The sequence below is a fragment of the Batrachochytrium dendrobatidis genome, assembly GCF_000203795.2.
Source record: "Batrachochytrium dendrobatidis JAM81 unplaced genomic scaffold BATDEscaffold_6, whole genome shotgun sequence".
Classification (NCBI taxonomy): Eukaryota; Fungi; Chytridiomycota; class Chytridiomycetes; order Rhizophydiales; genus Batrachochytrium; species Batrachochytrium dendrobatidis.
The window spans coordinates 1,073,961-1,092,655 of NW_006281104.1; the positions used below are offsets into that span (position 1 = coordinate 1,073,961).

Genomic DNA, 18,695 nt, shown 5'->3' on the forward strand with positions numbered 1-18,695 from the left:
ATCATCCCTCCGACTCAACACATGATACTTTGAGTTGATTGGACCATATCATCATCATCCCTCCGACTCTGACGGATCGGGGATCTATGTGCCAGCTTGAAGTGTGTGGGGTGGCTGGGTAGTGCGGTGAACGTTCCCAATAGTCAATCCATGTACGATGGACAATGCGTAATGCTGTGCTGCTGACAACTCCTGCAGCGGTCATGGCTGATGATATTAGATTCGTTTGTACTGCAGTTGATACTGCACAACCATCTCATACAACTATGCCAACCGTATGCTGTAATGTGGTCATGTATTGTATCTGTCTGACTGTCTGACTGTATATGTGATAGGCAGATCTACTCGATTGGATAGTGACCAAGATCTACTCGATTGAATAGTAACCAAACGCACTGCATGTTCATACTTGTAGACGTCTAGTACGACTGTAGTGGTTGATGGTTGTGTATGACTGTAGTGACGAGTCTGTTCACACGATTATTGCATGATACTCCAACTGCATCGAATACAAACTGCTCAAGTAGTCTTGAACGCAGTGACACCCGGTTCAGCTAGTTTACATGAGCAAGTATATCCACACATCTTCCGTATAATCTGTGCAACACATTGATGGTATACACAGATCCAGTCAGTCAATCTACACAAGTCTGCACATTTTTACGCGTCTGAACTGCAACTCTTCACTACTACCTAAAATACATTGGTAATGCATACCAGACAAACAAGGTTTCATGCATTGCTAAAATCAAAATAGTACTACTGGATCTAATCAATACACTAGGTTAGTAAATACAACCCACGTAAATGTCTGTTTGGTATTCATTGCATGGATCAAATATACTGAAAATACAAATGTCTGTTATTCTGTTTGACTGGAAAATCAAGCACGCTAATATCAAAATACTCTCTTCATCTGATATACCCATAACATATATGTCATCAACTCAACACTGGTGATATTATGACATTGGTAGAAACCTGTCCTTTCAACTTACTGCTGATGGATTATCAAATCATTGAATTTTGAACAAATCGTTGGATTTGGTTCAATAGCAAGTCATAGTATACGAGCAACCGATGTGTGCATTGTCGACAGTTGAATTGGATATGGAAACGGACCTAGTCACTGTTTTTCTGCTAGCTTTGAAAGGCTGGTAACATCAACACTCACCACTGACCAACCTCATGTGCTCCAACTCACTATAAAATGTAGATCTACATATCAAAGAGTATAGTCGACCATGCTTCATTCCAAATACACAACAGTTCAAAGTAGTTTGATGATAGCCAAGTAAAATACAACCCCATATGAACAAGACAGCTTTGTTGGACAGTTACCATTGCCAAGATGATGCAAGACCATAATATTGCCATTTACATTTCTTTAGCCACAACTTGCTGAATTTGGCAACTCGTGCAACCCGCGCAATTTCAAAATCAGATCATTGGATTAAATTGGATTGGATTGGATTAAATTAAATCGGATTGGATTAAATTGGATTCAACCCAGTATTGGCTTGTTGGGTAGGCTGTTGTATCATTAAAATGTAACTTGACAGTCTCAGAATTCAGTATTGGCCAATTCATACAAATCTGCTCATCATTTACCCAAACAAGTCGATACTAATGATTTTAGATTCATCATGGTCGCAGGCTATTCATAATGCATCACACGTGAAGTTCCATAAATTGATTTCAAAGCTAGTTTAGATGCATCAACCCATTTTAAACATTAATCAATGTCATTTCAAACATATCCTAAAATGAATGGTGCGGATGCAGAGCCATGTCACAGTTGAATGTGCTCCTACCATACCATTTCCTGTAAAACGAGTGTCTGTGTATAGACATGATCAGTGGCCATGTATTACACCCATCACATCATCAACTATTGAGTCATTGACACCATTGACACGATTATCTAGCACCACATCATTGTAAACATATTGTGCAGTACCTAGTCGTACACATGGAACATCAAATGCAATCCCAGTTCACTCCGACATACTCGTATTCAAAGTTGGCAGCAAACAAGTCATTACATACATACTGTCAAACAGCAAATACCTTGGTTTGGATCGTCGAGGGCACTACATTATCGCGACATCAGTGACACCAGTGACATCAGTGACTTGAACCAGATCTCATTCAGCGCGTCGATGGATGCATTTGGTATTGATGGTATGGAGGTGTTTGAATCTGGCGATGATTTAACAACTCAACCCATACATTATTCGTTGCGCTAATGTTATACCGTATCCAGCTAGGACATGCATAGTGTGTCAAACGAGATCAATGTTCCGTATGGGGATCCGAGTCAACGTTTTTCACCCATGACCAGTTCAAAGATCTGGATGTTTCAACATACACTAACATGGAGTGTCGAGTTTGGACAATATGTAGACTCAATTACGATCGGAGCTGCGTTGACGTGACAAGGTAGACAATCTGATGAATGATGGAATGTATAATATCGAGGTTTCACAAATCCAAAATTGGAGAGATGGTGAAACACGTTTGATTGTATCACTCGGATGCCATGTTTAGTATTCAACATGAGATTTTGACTAAACTGCGCTCAGATGTAGCACGTTCAAACCAGCACTTGCATTCAGCACAACAATTCAATACTATGCAACGCATTCAACACAGATCGGTATGATCAAGAGCATGTCAGTGATGAATGAGTGAATGCTAGTGATGAATGCCAACATGTATCAACTTACAAGCATGATGTGGCATCACAATAACTCGACAGTGCGTATCCCAGACACTACTGGACAAAATGCATTGAAAACACCCCAAATATTGCAATCTACCTACACAGCGTTGGTGGATTATCTGTCACTGAATTTGGAGCATAAACTGGCAACTATACATGCAAATATGCATAGACTCTGATAGTCCTGCAACCAAGTTCCAGATGCCAATTCAAATATGTACTTGGATAGTCAGGGGTTGTAACACGATCATTTATTCAAATCGCATATATACACACATGTTATTGTTGAATGGCAGCAATATATAATGTCTCACAATAACGGGATATTGCTGGCATTGGATACCGTACCACAGTCGCTGTCTCGTGTGGTCAAACCGTGTATAAGCTCCATGTATATATCATCACATAGATTGAATACAAACCATGATAATCTGGAATTACAAACTGTTTCACTCAACTCGATCCGACTCGGGTTGACTTGAATTGACTCGAATTCAAAAGCCAATTGATTATTGCATGACATTAAATCAATTGCAATGGAGGCTGCAACGTATGGATCAGTCACGTCACCAACAGAAACATCAAAAGCAAATCAAATGGCCAAAAAGCAATTAGAAGAGTTTGTTTTCAGGTTAAAAAACTTGAAAAGCAGAACCAGATGTTAAATGCAGAGATTATTGTGCTAAAGGGTTTGGCCGATAATAGAATATCTAATGACTGATGTGTATCAAATCATATGCAGTTTGTCATTCAAGAAATGTCCATCAACAAGACAACCAAGCATATATATGCGTACATGGTTACGAGTAAAAACAACTTGATATTTGCTCGAGTACGAGTGTAAGCTTTAGTAAAACTGCGATACCATCAAATCTATAATCCACTGAACATATTAGATTGCAACGAATCGATGCAAGCCATTGAAAATACTAACCCCAATTCAATTGATACGACTGAATCTACAGTACAGTCGTATTCACATAAAATGCAACACTAAATAAGAGTGTGTATAACAAACAGCCAGTCTCATGAAATGATTGGCGTCAGTTTATTGGTTGGCATTGTGCCATATACACTGTTTAGTTGATTGATACTGTTTGATGATTGGCATGTAGAGTTGCATCCCTAAAATATGTTGAACTAGAACGCGAATGTATCCGATTAAAATACAAAGTTTGTATAGATTTGGCAACAATCAAACCAATATTTGGATTGCAATGCATCAATTTGGTCATTGTACAATGTATGGCCATGTCAAATGATGAGATTACTCCAGTTCAAACCGATGGTTTGATTGTGTACATCATACGACAAACGTTGTGTTTATTGAAGGATTAACAATGTATATTGATAAAGTTGATGTGTAGTATAGAACACTGCAAATAACTAACTATTGATCATCCAAAGCAAAATAATAATTAAAAATGTTTTGTTTTGCATGAATAGTGCTAATTATAAAATACAAAGCCGAGATCAATTCTTTAATTTGAATATTCATGTGCGTTTAGATTTTTTGCAATGCATTAATTGCATCATCTACATCGCTACCAGTATACACGTCGTGATTTAAAGTAACAATAGTTCTGGCGATGCTTTTTAATATAGACTTACTAGTGATAGCGCCAGTCAAGGTATGATCCATCTCGGAAAGCATTTCAAAACCTAGGTGATAGTCTGATACACTGTTCAGTCCAAATGTCAAAGCCTTGGTATTATCTACTCGACAGATAGTCATAATTTCATATAGCATCGACTCTACTTGATATATGTCGCCCAATAGTGACGGGCGAGATAAAACTATAATGGTCATAATCCGCTGTATGTCATTTGTAAGTGACATTTTTACTTTGATTGACTTGAGCAACTGCAAAGGAGATACATGACTTGGTCCAATGATATCACGAATAGATTCCCAGGTAGAGATGTCGCTGTTGACAGATTGAAAAGAACGAGAGTACACTACTGTCATTATCTCGTTTGCAAATTCGCGTAGATCTAGATCTGCACATTCTTTTGATTGAACCTCCTTGTCATTGCCTTCGAGTGTAAGACGTATTGATTGAGATGTAGGCTGATAAGGAAAAATAATTTTGAGTTTTTCTATCAATTGCTCAACATTACCGATTCGACCATAAGCCCGTGCAAATTCAGACACAACTGATGTAGGTAATGAAGAACTACGTTGCGTCTGTGATATATAGTGATTCCATAGTGTATCTAGTAATTTTGAATCTGATGCTTGCGATGATATGCAAAACGTGCTGTCTATACCAAAGTCATTCAACAACAACAGTATAGTGTTTGTGTAAACCTTTGATCCGTATAAGATAATCTCTGCGATGGCCCATTCCAGTCCGTGTCTTGTGAGTTTAGCGTCAACAAACTTTTTTACAATCAGATTCGCTGCATCTTCTGTTACGACCACACCATAGCGATTCAGTTTTCTAAACCAATGCAAACACATTTCCAATTTTACTTGTTCTACTTTAAGCATTTCGGCTATATGCTCGTCAAATTTTGACCTAATGTTCTTTCTCCAAAGATTGTCGAGTCGCATAGCAGAATCTAGTAGTCCGACTTGCACACGAGGATCGTCTAATACATCCCATGAGACTAGTTTTTCGAAAATGTCAGAAATACTTTCTAAAATGTAGGTATTTTCCAGTAGTATGACAGCTGTATCGATTTTTTCTGGCCTCGTAGTATTGCTATTTGAATGTTCAAAGATAGTTGCAATAGCTGAAAGGGAGCTATCGATTCTCTTGTGGAATTTCTGGTAGTCTACGTTAGATAGCATTATTTTTAGCATGATAATGTGATTTTTTGCAGGAGCTGAGTTTTGCAGCGTATGCATCATACTGTCAAATATTTTCAGTGCGACAGTGATGTTGGCGTTTCCCTCGAAAAGTTGAAGCATAAATAGCCACAACGATGGTTGGTTTGGAATCAAGTCTTTATCAAACAACGACATTACTTTAAAGTAGAAACAAGAGTTAGACACAGTTTCGAATGAGTAGTATGGATGTTCAATATATTCGAGTTGACATACTTGATTGGTAGTTTTCCAAGAGTTGTTCATTTTTGTCATACCCACTAACCAGAGCCTCAAACACCATTGTTGCAGATTTGACTTCCTGGCCTAGATCTGAATCGCGCACGTCCTTGACAAAGGCCAAAGCAATGGAAGCAGCCAGATCCATTCGGCTTTGATTATTTCCAGGTTTTGCACATTCGAAAATCAAATTAGCGCAGCACCTAGCAAGAATTTCAGAGTGAAAAGAGTTTTTGTCGTCTATATAGCGTAGTCCTTCCACTACATCATGGTAGATGGCAGCGATTGTCGATTCAAACAAAGGCTGTTTTGAATTTGAAAGATTGTTGATTGATTTTAAAAATGATAATTCTACAGATGACTTTTCAACGGTAAAAGTATCTAATGACCGATTTTTAGCCAGATCTAAAAAAGGTTCAAGTGATTGAGATGGTTTACATAGCAGAACTGGACGTGGCCTCGAAAACGGAGGCCAGTTCATACCATCGGCTGGATCAGAATTATCGTCAGATATATAAATGGATTTAATATTTGGTTTGGCAGACAGAGGAAATTTGCGAATGGGAGCAGAAGGAGAAAACCATTTTTGCCTCCATGCATGATAGATTGGAATGTATTCGACAATCGAAGTAGAAGTAGAAACATAATGGCGAGAGAGGTGGTGCTTTAGTGAAACAGAGTTCATATTACGCCGTACTCTGATCTGAATAAAAAATAAAAAGGCAGCCATTTGAGTACTAGCTGGATGCTTCTGTATAGTCCAGCCAAGAACCGGATTGCTGAATAAATGCTAAATTGCAAAATCTGCAATTTGACATTTATCGAATATACTCACGTGATCGAATCTCCAGTTTGCAAAGTCGAATTCCATCTGCTTTGCCTTGAATGCAACTCTCTTGCTGGTGAATTGTTCAGTCCATTCAAGCCGATTTCGTAGCAATCAGTTTAAGCATAGCGTATAGTTTTGTATAAAAACATGCTTTCTAGTCTTTTGTTTTTATTGGCGTGTCTTGCCATCTTCTTTATTGCCGGATGGCAGCTTGTTCTGGATTGGATCTTGCATGCTGCTTCTACAGTCAATATACCTACTCGCACATTATTTTCACTCATGTTTTCAAGTTCATGTGCGCTTCTGTTGCTTGTGATTTTGGAGGTTAGAGATACATTTTCCGTCGAGTATGTCACTGATAATCAAGTCTGTATGCTTGACAATACTAGTTATTCATGCTCAAATCCATCGACTCATCACTCTAATGGCTTGGATCTGGTGTGATTAGGGCTCGACTTATTTTTTGGAAATTGAATTTATATGCAAGCCTTGCAAACGTTCTTATTTTATTGCCAATGTATCAGATTATGGTGCTTGCTTCAAATTCACACCATGGTAAACTATAATTTCAGATCAGAAATATTATTGTTTTAATATAATTTACCAATTTTATGTCAACTCTGGTCTACTTGTCGACTATATGCCTCATATTTACCATGTCTAGCTGTGATTCGACGAAATGCATTACAGCTTACCGCGGTAGGATATTGCAGCTTTATCTTTGTATTTTGGAGAATCGATGTTCATTCCCAGTCCTCACTAGGATCCCAAGACACTGCCAGTAAGATAATGACACGTATATTATTACATGATTAGATCCTGCATTTGACTGTCATTGCTAATTTTTATTGTAGTCGGAGGTCTTGTTTCTCATTTAATCGGACGTGTTGGAGTAGTGGGAGTGACTTTGATGGCTCTCCTCTCGGGGTTTGGTGCTGTCAACAACCCCTACACAAATCTGTCTATATTTTTAAGGTAGATATATTTAGTGTTGGTATTTATCACTACGGAGTAAAGCCCAGATTTAATTTTACAACTACTTGCATTGTATTTTAGAACTGTCACAGATAGCGATATTCAAAAGGCAGAAAGTCGCCTTATTCAGACCGTGGAAATCACTTTGGACAAGAAAAGACGGCTGATGCAGACTGAGCAATCCAATATGGTAAGTGCAATGTGTGCGTAGATCTTAAATCAATTACTTTTAGATATTTAACTCGAACATTGTTTAGACTTCTAAATCTGTACCAGATGTATCTAAAGGGTTTTTGGGCAACATATTTTCATCAGTTACTTCCAGAATAAGCCAGTTTGGAACAACGGGTATAGTATTATGGAAACTAGTCGAGAAAATGATAATTGGATACTAATTTAAAACATATTTTATTTGGTGATTGATTCAAGATATTGCCACAATGAAGTCCGAGATTGAAGCCCAGGAGTTGATGCTTGATAGTTTATTTATGGATTTAGATGATTTGCTAGTGGACAAGGTAATACGATTGAAGGTATCATTGTGTTACAAGTATGCATATAAATAACCTTGGTTGAATAAACTTTTCAACAGGAACGATTAAAAGAAGCAAAAACGCTCAGGGGCGTGTTTAACAACATTTTTGGATATATATTTTCTGTATATTGTATATTCAAAACCATCATGGTAAGTCTTTGATCTGCCATTCCATACCTCTATGCTGTCTCATTTTAACCCCAATTATTTCATAATGATTTAGGCTGCTGTAAACATTATGTTTCGTCGACAGGGAGAAACAGATCCAGTTACGAGAACTCTAGATATTTTAGTGCATAATGTTGGCATAGAATTGGATGTTAATTTGTGGGCAAAGGACATTTCCTTTTTGCTACTTGGCGTGTTGGTTATTGTTTCTGTGCGAGGATTGCTGGTACAATTTGCCAAAGTCTCGGTTGCTTTTTCTAGCTCAATTTCTCAAACTAGTATTATTTTGTTCATGGCACATACAATGGGATTTTATTTTTTAAGTGTTGTATTAATGCTTCGTGTTAACTTGCCTGTCCAGCAAAGGTGCACAAATTTAACTGTCATTATTTGCTCGTGTTTAATCTACATTTCAAATGGCATTCTTATTGATCCAAGTATTTTTCAAATGCATATCTTATGGTGCTGATTTAGGGCTCGCATAGAAACTATTTTTGGGAACGTTGAGTTTAATTTTTATTTGCATTGGTTTGATGTCATCTTCTTTCTTTCTGCAATAACTTCCATGGCCATACTTTATTTCATTGACCAAATGAAGCGAAAAAGCAATATATATTAACACTCATTTATCAATATCGGTGCATCAGACGATCTGGTGTTGCTTGAATACTGCTTTGACTCTCGGCCATTTGTAAAGATTTGATCCATGAGTTTTTCGTAGGTCCAGTTTGCAACCTTATGACGCGATGAAATTATGCCAATTGTTTCTTTGCGAGATGAGAATGGATGCTGTTCAAGAATGTCTTTTCCAGTTCCAGAATGAAGTGCAGCACGGTATGCACTATATGCTGTGGATCGTACTAATGGGCCCAAGGCAATTTTTGAAACAACCATTTGGCTCTGAAGTGGTCCAAACGGCTCAACCTAAATAATTGAGCCATTTAAATTAGAATCCATGTACAAGTCAATACTCTTTTAGCAAAACATCGTATAATTGACTCACAGAACTATCTCGGTATGTATCAACGGCATACATGCCATTAGGTAATGGGGTGATGGCAATTTGTGCATTCCCAAAGTCGCCACCAATTGTATCCCATTTGTAATCGCGATAGTGCTCATTCCAGATTACATGAACGTGGTCATTTCCAATATGCCGTTTCTATTAATTGACAGTTGAAATAGGAAATTTAAACATTAGGATTTGGTTTGATTAAATCAGTGACATTCAAAGAGATGCATCATCACCTTTTTCAATTGTTTGGGGTCGGCTGAATCTGTTGGCATTTTGGTGACATCATGGAACATGATCTCTAATGTGGAGGTACAGAAATAGGTAGCCACACCACCATTTACCATGCTTCGTTCTAAACCACCAAGATATCCAGGATGCTTTGCCAAATCCACCTGGACCAAAATATGTGTATTGGTAAGCGCTTTAAATTTGCATTTGTACATAGCGATTGTGAATTTAAATACCACACCTTCCAGCCCAAACTAGATACAAAGTCATTGTATTCGGGACTCCCACAATTATTTCTAAATATAGAATATTCATCTTCTTCTCCTGGAGCAACATATATAACTGCTACTTTGGCTACATCTCGACTATGTAGACAAATGTAAACATATTTACCATGTCAACTAAAAACTCAATTTTAAATTCTATAAATGTTGGTCTACTTACGAATATTTTCGATCTAATCCTTTGATATCTCGGGCTAAACTTGGGGTTTTTGAAAGTAGATGTAGATCACCTGTTTTCGTATAGTCAAAAGTCAGCAACCCCATATGGCTCAGCAGTAGTCGTGAACACTGCAAAATTGAAGGGCTTTCTTTGTATATCAAGGGAGAAGCACGAATGTAGTCTTTATAACTGGCTTTCGCATCTTTTGGAAATCTATTTGGCTGTTTGGATCGTGCTGTTTCATCCTGAACTTGCCGTTTTATTGCTATAATGATTTCTGATAATTCAGCACGGCCCTGCAACAGTGTATTGGATGGAGTGTTGAGTGTTTCAGGCTGATTTTCCAAAAGACAATCGGCATGTTGGTCTCCAATTCTAAGCAATGTTATTCACGAGATTGATGTTTAAATCATGCTAGATGTTGATACTCAGCTTTGCAATACAATCCATAATAAACTCTTACCGTTTCAGTAACTGTTCGAGCACATCCGGAACAAACATATTACTGTTTTTTGGTGAAATTTCTTCGCTTTCAGAATCCGAATCATATTCTTTTATATCAAAAGGTTCTTGCGCAAAAATGACATCATCATTAAACTTAAACTTGGCAGCCGAACCAAGCGGTGTCTGAACCATTGGAGCGTACGGTATTGCTGTGCTGTCGGTTGGTTCAACTTCGCTGATGGATTTATAAAATGGGTGAGTGTCCCAAACATATTTTCCAGTGCAATTGCGCATAATGATGCGACATCGTGAGCCTGTCGTAAAAGTGCAATACAGCATTAACATGATGCATAGTTTAAATAAAATCATGTTTATAATCACAAATCAAGTTATACCTTGTTCAATATCAACAAATGAAATAATGAAATTGTCATTGTAAGTAAAGGTTTGTATACTGTGATTATTGGTTTCTTCATAATGCGGTTCGGAAATATGCCTAAATAAAGCTTATATTGTAAAATCAACTAAATCTTGAATACTTTTTGATCAAATACAATATCAAGTGATACTTACGAGCTCATCATTGCCGGTCCATTAATTGGCGCAAAATTATCTGTATGATGAAGGAGATGCATCATGGCATTTTCGGCACAAGACTGTTGTTTCATCAAGGTTAAAATGCAATGGCTTTAACATATAATCTCAAATTCAAATTATTTATATACAATTTTCTATACCCGAATTGCCCTGAATGAAGAAATGATTTCTTTTTCGATTGAAGAACTATCACGGAGCTCGGGATTTAGTGCACCATCTGTACGGGTATACATTGAAATGTTAGTATAAATTCAACATACTCACAGCTGTTTACATTTCATGTGATTTACCATCAGTAGAGTTGGATCGTACTGTACTATGCGACTGCTGTGCATCAACGCCAATACACTAGTTGAGCAAAAGTTAGTATTTTGCTTGCTTAAACATGATATGTTTGAAGCTACAAAACAAGATAAAGGCGTGAATTACTGAAATATGAATAGCTTCCTCTATGACTTCGGATACACGCAAGGCAATATTGGGATTTGTCATGACCGTTTTTGGAGTGCAGCTGAGCCAATCGACTAGGCAACGAAACAACATTGATACAATGATGGCTGGAAATCATGTCAAAATGGTCAATATGCTACTCTATTCTATTCTACTTTATAAAATAATGTTTACCTGCCGAGTTGACAACTGATGCCTGTTTCCGTGTCTTTTCATCAAATTGCATATTTTCCGAAATGCCAATCACCAATCGATCAATGATTTGATGCACTAGCTCCTATTCATATTCACAGATATATTAGAATTTTAAAGTATAATTCAATTCAAAGTAGGTTGGCCATTCAATGTATAGTCGTACTCTATCCAGCTGAAGTGTTTCATAGCTATGTGCAAACAGTGTAAGACAATCAATCGCAGCTCGAGCCAAACGTGGATCGCGCAAGGAAATATTATCCAACAAAACTCCAATGCAGTTATAAACAATAGATACATTGGCTCTAAAAAATCACATGGTATAAGTGCAAGTATCAATTGATTGGGATATAGCAAAGATACATACTCTGCGGAAACCAAACACTCCTCAAATGCCATAACGCCCAGCGACCAAATAATCTGCTCCATAAATCCAATCTTGGACTCCTCTAATTTCACTGTGTAAGTAGTCAAAATTTTAACGGCAAGATCCAATAAATTTTCTTTAACTGTAGAAAAGTTTGAAAAACTAAGATTGGGCTTTAGAGTGCTAGGCGAAATATCTGACAGCCGTCCTTTAAGAGCAACGGGTGTGTCTGCTGGATACTCGCTACCATTGAAACAGCTTGTTGAAACTTTATTTTCAAAAGTAGGGCTGCTGCTTTTCACACATACCAATGATGACAATATTTGAATACTTGCAGTGGCAACTTCATCAGACAAATTATGCTGCGTGGTTATGTAATTGATTGCCTTGATAAAACTAGGAATAAGAAACAGCGCACCGGGCAACGACAAGCAAAAAATACGCTGAGTGTTGAGCAGAATTGAATTAATAACAGGAATATGTTTACTTGAAAGCCATTTTTCCAATATTCTGTAGTAATGAGTGTAGTACTCTTCAGAAAACTCTTGATCGTGTCGTTTGCACATCATTCTGGAAATACAGCCAACAGCTACAACAATCGAGTCAATAAACTCTATAGGTAGATCTGCGCTACTAAAAATAATTGGCGCAAAATCAAACAAACTTGGCATATTCATGTTGTCGAATTTTTGACTTTGGCGAATCTAAATACTCGTGTTGGATTTTGAATAATATTAGGTTATCTGACACTCGATTCTATGCATAGTTGAATAAAAAATACCTTGTTAAGAGTATCCCAGACTTGAACAAAACAGGAAATGGCATCAAAATGAATTGCAGGAATCTACAGTCAAAGCAGTTAGTACTGTAATACTAGAATCTGTCCAAGCTTGAAACATTAAAAGTCGTTTGAAATACCTTGATTTCATTAATTCGTCCAAGTGTACAAAGAATGCTTTTCCAGATCCAGAGTGAATTCTCTGCGTTCAAAAACTCGATATCTTTTAATGAACCAAACGTGCTTGATAAAGTATGTGATTTGTGCTGTTTAACTATACAACACTCGAGGCTCCTAAGCAATTGAAGTCAATTTACAACTGATGGCGTATTTCATGTTTGTGATGAACAGTAAAACTTACTCGTCATCGTTTACTGGCTCATACAAGTTGCAATCAGGATTTCCAGAATACTGGACAACTTTTTCACGAAGATACTTGTACTATAATAGAATAATTCTAATCAGTCTTTTATAATTAAACAAGCATCATATAACACTGTATTTAAGTTACCATGGCATTTGAAGATGATTCTTTGGTTGATGAATTTGAAAAATCACTTGATTCGTAAATATGCATTTTTTCTCGTTTTGTGCGATCCAGAATAGGTGATGCAGGCGGTATGGCTAATTTATCCAAAAACCGAGAATCTAGAAAATACTCGATTAATTTTTACAGCAGTATTTAAAATTTGCTCATCCTATAAAATGCATTACCTTTTGAAATAGAAGCATCTCGCCATGGATATGATTTGCTCATTATTGGAGCATGCCCGAGTTCAGCTATATAAGTAGTTGTTGATCCCATGATAATAGACATGATAGAGGCATCCCTAGCGTTTTTTCCTGTGCCGATTGTCTTGCGATGACCACGAAGTTTAGTAAACTCTTTTTCAGTACTGACTAGGCGATTTACTCCCGATTGAACATCAAAATCATAAACCTTGTCTGCCATGACATGAGTAAATTTGATTGTAATATTCTAGGATTCCACGTAATGGTTAATAAACAAATAGGCGGAAAAGATTGGGTTAAAGTATAAATACTTGGCTCAACTATATAACTTACCGCCCATTCCTTGACATATTCAGACCAAACTGTGCATTTAACAATACTGTTTCGTAATTGTTTCCACAGTGTTTCATCAGTTGAACGACTTCGGATCCACACAATCAATAATACTTCTGCAAGAGTATGCACCAATGAGGTTTCCGTATTCATTATATTTAGATTCGAAAGCAGTTTTTCTTGAATCTCGAGCAAAGTTTGCATAAGTAGCTGCCATGTCTTTGTTTCCAGAGTTGCAAATGACTCTGTTGCAATGGATCGATATATATCAAATGCATCTTGATATAACGAGATCTGAAATCATAAAAATCTTGTAAGTGATTGTACCAGAAAATAATATGTATAATTATGAAACAATCCAAAAAACTTGCCTGATTTTGTTGTTCTCCAGGCACTTGCGACTTTTGAAAAAACACACGCTGAATATTTTGAATGTATCGTCGCAGACTCTCGTTGGACAGTTTTTCTTTGTTATGAGCGACTTCGTCTGCATCTTCATCTACTTTTTGATCCAAATCAAAAACTGAAAATGAAGTTGATCCCATTAAATTATACTCTGGCTAGTATTGAATGTGAAGGCAAACATTAGTCTAAAGGCGTGCATGTGAGCTGTGTACAAATCACATTCAACAACTAAAAGGTTTACCGATAAAGAAAGCCATGTAGCAATCACAAATAAAGCTAATTCGCTTGTTTTATAATGTGAAATAGGCAAATGAAGAGCTTGCTTGATGATTTCTTGTACTGTTTCGCGACTACCATCACTTGCAAGAATCACTCTTGTAATAATAATAGCAGCAAATTCGTGCGGAGGAGTAGTTGGGCTTACAGTAAAATTTGCACACAAAGTTCGGACAATAAATCTGACCAGTACTTGAAGGATTTGTGGTGGGCAGCACTCGAATCCTTGATTGTTGCCAATTTCTATACCCACGTAGCGACTTACACTTGGAAAAAGGATCCGAAGATAGGTTTTTCGAAAAATAGTCCACATGGTTGTTATTTTTGAACCAAGTTCGCTACTAATGGCGTTGGTAAGAGTCTTTGAAGAATATCCTGGAAATTTTGTGTTAATAACATATTAGATAGCAGATATATACAAGCGCGACATCAAAGATAGTACTGAGATTTAGGGTACCTGATTGTGGAGTGGAACATGCCAACACAACTGACAGATTCAAAATGTTTTGAAGAATCTCATCAATAAGTTCGCATTGGTCGGTTTTTGTAACGGATGTGGCTGGATATAAAATTGTGTCATTTGGACAGGATAATAAGATGGCTTGCCCTGTATTGATGGCAAGTATAGCAATAAGTTATGATCAGGTGTCGTCTAATTGGCAGAATGCTGGACATTTCAAACAAAATATTCAATTATACTGTATAAATACCTGATAGACTTGAATCTACATCATTTACATTTTTTTTGATCACTTTAATAGGCTTTTGTAACAGTAGCCCGCGTTCTTTTCCAACCCATGCAGGCGGAGCCTCCAGTTTAAAATGCGGAGACAATTCGTTTTCTCGTGATGGAATGGGCTTCAAAGTTCCGGTTGGCAACAAGGCAGATTCAAATAGATCTAGTTGGATTGTATTAAAGTATAACTGAACATACTCATCAATCTGATCGGTTTGATGGATGGACAAGTACTGAAGCAATAAGCGAAAACCATCTACGCGCAATCGTTGATGGTTTCCTGTGGCTAATAGAATTTCAAATACTTCATCTATTTTATAAATTATAACTAGTTAGCTGCTTATGCTAGCCTACCTTGATACAGCATCTACTGCTTTAAAACCTCCATTTTTACAAAAATGCAATATTCAGTCCATCACATACTCAAGCTGCATGTAGCCCAGGAAGGGAGAGGGTTAAAACTAATTAGCTGGATGATTTTTGAAAGTACAGTAAATATCTCATGCAGATCGACGACGTCCTTGCTTGTCGGGGTGTAAGTGCGTTCGGTTTTTTCAGTTATACGCGCTATACGATAGAATAAATACTCGAGCGTAACATTGTATATAGTATGGTCATGCTCTTGAAAAAACTGTTTCTGGTCAGATTCTGTTGCTCCCTCTAGTCAAAATAAATTGGATGGTAATATAAAATGTACATGTTGGTGAGGTGGACATTGTTTTTCAAATGATTTCATGTAGGTACGAATTTTCTTTATGGATTTGATATGGGCTGAACAAACTAATGCACTTGCAACTAGAAATGCTCGAGACTCTGTAGATATAAAAGCTACCTACCCAAAAATACCAAGAGACTCTTTATACGAAGTTTAGCCTTTTGTTTTTCATCCAGAAAAGGCTTGACTTTTTTCAATAGGCGTTCAAATCTTCTTTCATCTGGCATGGCTGTATGTAGCAGTGGAGGCATACAAGTTCAACTTGAATAATGTTCATAAAACACGTTTATAAGTCTGAATTCAAAACAAGTCTGCTTTATTTCACTGCTTTGATACCAAGTAGTTTCTTTATTGGCTATATTGAAAACAAAAACTCTAAATTCTACAGTACCAATGGATTCACATAATCAAAATATTGTATCCATAGTTTATTCGACGTAAATGATTACAGTTTAGACTTGAGAGGCTCTAATCTGTATTTCACATCTTTTAGACTCCGACTACTACCTACATCCCAAGAGTCAAATAATACAATAATATTGTCGAGATCACTTGATAGCTTCGCATTAGCTGCAATCTTTGGGTCAGAAGTCAATTTTGCCATAATCCATGGCAAGTGGTATGGGTTGATCTTCTGAGGTGCTTGAAATGGTGGGCTTAGCAGAATAGACTCGTAAGATGTAGGAGTGGTCAAAGTAGAAGCGTCACAATCTTTCAATGATTCTGACTGTATTTGTTGTTGTTTGGGCGGTTGAAAAAGTCGGATGGAACTCGAGTCTATGCCAAAAGGCTGTGCAGATGAACTTAGGTGTCCCAAGGCAGGACGAGACCAATTTTGTCGGGTGCCCATGGTCCATGCCACTGCAACGGTATATGTGTTTTCCTCTTCATAGATCGCGTAATGGCCTTGAGTGCCAAATCCATAAATATTTCCAGCCAAAACATCGGATAGATATACAATAAGACCGTGATCAAGCAATCCTGCATTACGAAGTTTCAGAGCAAATACAACAAGGTGGCTTAGGAAATCTGGTTGGTAGTCTGCAGCATCTATATACAGCGCTCGATATATATTTGGGTGATGCAATCCATGCAGAGTAGCAGAATATAACTGTAGTTTTTTGAAAAAATTAGACTGTGATTTAATTGTAACCCAGACAAGAATTTAAAAAAGATACTTACTGGCACTGCCTGATCATACCAACTCCCAACAGCAATAAAACGGGCACCAGCCGACAGTACTTTGTATGCAGCCTGGTAGTATTCTCGTGATATCGAAGAGTCTGGATCGTTGAATTCAAATAATTGGCGGGCTGGATCAGATTCGACATATTTTACTATTAGACTTGATTTGAGAGTTGGATATGGACCTACAATAAAGTAGTCAGTGTGAGAGTTTAAAAGCACATAAGACACGGATGATAAAAATAGCTCAGGCTTTACATTTTAATTATAGCCAAGCAAGCACATACCATGACTAATACCGGCCATTGCTAAAATTCCAGTTCGTTGTTTTCTGGGATCAAGAATGCCTTGTTCGATTAGTCTAGCCACCAGCATAGTTGCTACGGGTGTGCCTTGACTATGAGCAGACACCAACACAAGATCAGCACTTCTAATTGCATCAATCCATTTTTTTGCTGGATCCGTGAGTTGATCATAAAGCAGCTCGACACGGTCTTTTACTTTTCCCTCACCCTCCAATGGAATAACAGTCATGTTGTCCAGTGGTAGATTAATGCCATAACGATCATAAAAAAAGTTTTTACATGCAAATGCCATTTTTTGAGCAAAATGGGTTGATGTACCGGTAGGCTCACCAACAACACGCTGAAGAAGCCTACCTGGAAACCAACCATGAACACCAATGATGGCAACACGTTCAATATCATATGGAGTGCGAGTTAGTCGATCTATAGCACTAGTGAGAATTCCAGAAGAACGAGGCTCATCAGTGTGACCCATTATGGTGTGATACCATGAATTGAGCCAATGCAGTGTCCGCATATAGAACCAGCGAGGATTACTTTCGCGAACGACAGTGTTGTCTGCCTCCAACTCTTCTTCATATGAAGGCAAGACACGATTGCGAGAACTAAAAAAAACACGAGGTTTACGGAGAATAGACAAGTCTGGTGTGGAGGTGGAGTGATGTTTATGATCATCTTGAGCCTGATTTGATTCAGGATGCGAGATGGATTGTGATGATGGCAGTTGTTTTGCTGCCTTGTCAATAGACTGCAAAAGATCATCATCGAGCTTATCTGGAATTGCAGACAAAACACCCTCCTTGACATCATCTTTGTTATGCTGATCATGTGTACTATCAACCAATGGATCCGACTGCAAGACAGAAGTATCCTGTAGCTTTGTAAGCTCGATGGATGAATCTGAGGATTCACTGGAGTGAGTGGAGGATGGACGAGTACAGTCTAAATGCGATATCTTGTCATTACTTTTGGCAATAGAACTATTCTGGGCATCCTGGGCATCCTGTATGGGCTTTTCGGCAGTGGTTCCAGACCACATAGAAAAGATACTAAAAGGAGCCGTCCAAGTCATTTTGAAGTAATTGGCAGAAACCAAGGACTTGTAATGGGTTGAAACCAAGGAATTGCTGTTGATGGGGCGGAGAGTAAGTCTCCAGATGCGAGACAGCATCGACTATGGACGGTATCACTGTTGGCGGTGGGTGTAAC

The 18,695-nt window shown here is 37.7% G+C and overlaps 4 protein-coding genes across 4 annotated transcripts; 1 reads left to right on the forward strand and 3 right to left on the reverse strand.

Annotated features, from left to right (window-relative positions):
- Positions 1-4,229: 4,229 nt before the first annotated feature.
- Positions 4,230-6,507, reverse strand: BATDEDRAFT_88746 (uncharacterized protein; the record flags this gene model as incomplete). Its single annotated transcript, XM_006679240.1, has 2 exons — positions 4,230-5,677; positions 5,775-6,507. The coding sequence occupies 2 exons, from the start codon at positions 6,505-6,507 to the stop codon at positions 4,230-4,232; spliced, it is 2,181 nt and encodes a 726-aa protein (XP_006679303.1).
- A 246-nt stretch (positions 6,508-6,753) lies between these two features.
- Positions 6,754-8,903, forward strand: BATDEDRAFT_11317 (uncharacterized protein; the record flags this gene model as incomplete). Its single annotated transcript, XM_006678778.1, has 10 exons — positions 6,754-6,953; positions 7,055-7,161; positions 7,271-7,387; positions 7,467-7,581; positions 7,663-7,782; positions 7,870-7,949; positions 8,011-8,099; positions 8,174-8,266; positions 8,340-8,650; positions 8,759-8,903. The coding sequence occupies 10 exons, from the start codon at positions 6,754-6,756 to the stop codon at positions 8,901-8,903; spliced, it is 1,377 nt and encodes a 458-aa protein (XP_006678841.1).
- BATDEDRAFT_25128 (uncharacterized protein) lies at positions 8,900-16,223 on the reverse strand (the record flags this gene model as incomplete). Its single annotated transcript, XM_006678965.1, has 26 exons — positions 8,900-9,208; positions 9,288-9,446; positions 9,533-9,691; positions 9,769-9,892; positions 9,972-10,346; positions 10,435-10,729; positions 10,811-10,911; positions 10,989-11,071; positions 11,153-11,229; positions 11,303-11,360; positions 11,442-11,536; positions 11,637-11,739; positions 11,821-11,959; positions 12,022-12,725; positions 12,803-12,865; positions 12,940-13,042; positions 13,161-13,240; positions 13,311-13,447; positions 13,514-13,778; positions 13,865-14,109; positions 14,232-14,424; positions 14,511-14,920; positions 15,003-15,152; positions 15,256-15,591; positions 15,705-15,941; positions 16,118-16,223. The coding sequence occupies 26 exons, from the start codon at positions 16,221-16,223 to the stop codon at positions 8,900-8,902; spliced, it is 5,106 nt and encodes a 1,701-aa protein (XP_006679028.1).
- Positions 16,224-16,410: 187 nt separating this feature from the next.
- BATDEDRAFT_35139 (uncharacterized protein) lies at positions 16,411-18,669 on the reverse strand. The gene is made up of 3 exons (XM_006679055.1): positions 17,469-18,669; positions 17,179-17,366; positions 16,411-17,107 (listed from the first exon to the last, which is right to left on the reverse strand). The coding sequence occupies exons 1-3, from the start codon at positions 18,655-18,657 to the stop codon at positions 16,442-16,444; spliced, it is 2,043 nt and encodes a 680-aa protein (XP_006679118.1). The 5' UTR covers positions 18,658-18,669; the 3' UTR covers positions 16,411-16,441.
- Positions 18,670-18,695: the final 26 nt, after the last annotated feature.

Excerpts from the sequence above, each read along its gene's own strand:
- BATDEDRAFT_35139 (XM_006679055.1), bottom strand. The coding sequence starts at position 18,657 with ATGCTGTCTCGCATCTGGAGACTTACTCTCCGCCCCATCAACAGCAAT. Across the intron at positions 17,367-17,468 it reads AATGGCCGGTATTAGTCATG|GTCCATATCCAACTCTCAAA; the intron begins GTATGTGCTTGC and ends ACTTTATTGTAG. Across the intron at positions 17,108-17,178 it reads GGTATGATCAGGCAGTGCCA|TTATATTCTGCTACTCTGCA; the intron begins GTAAGTATCTTT and ends AAAAAACTACAG.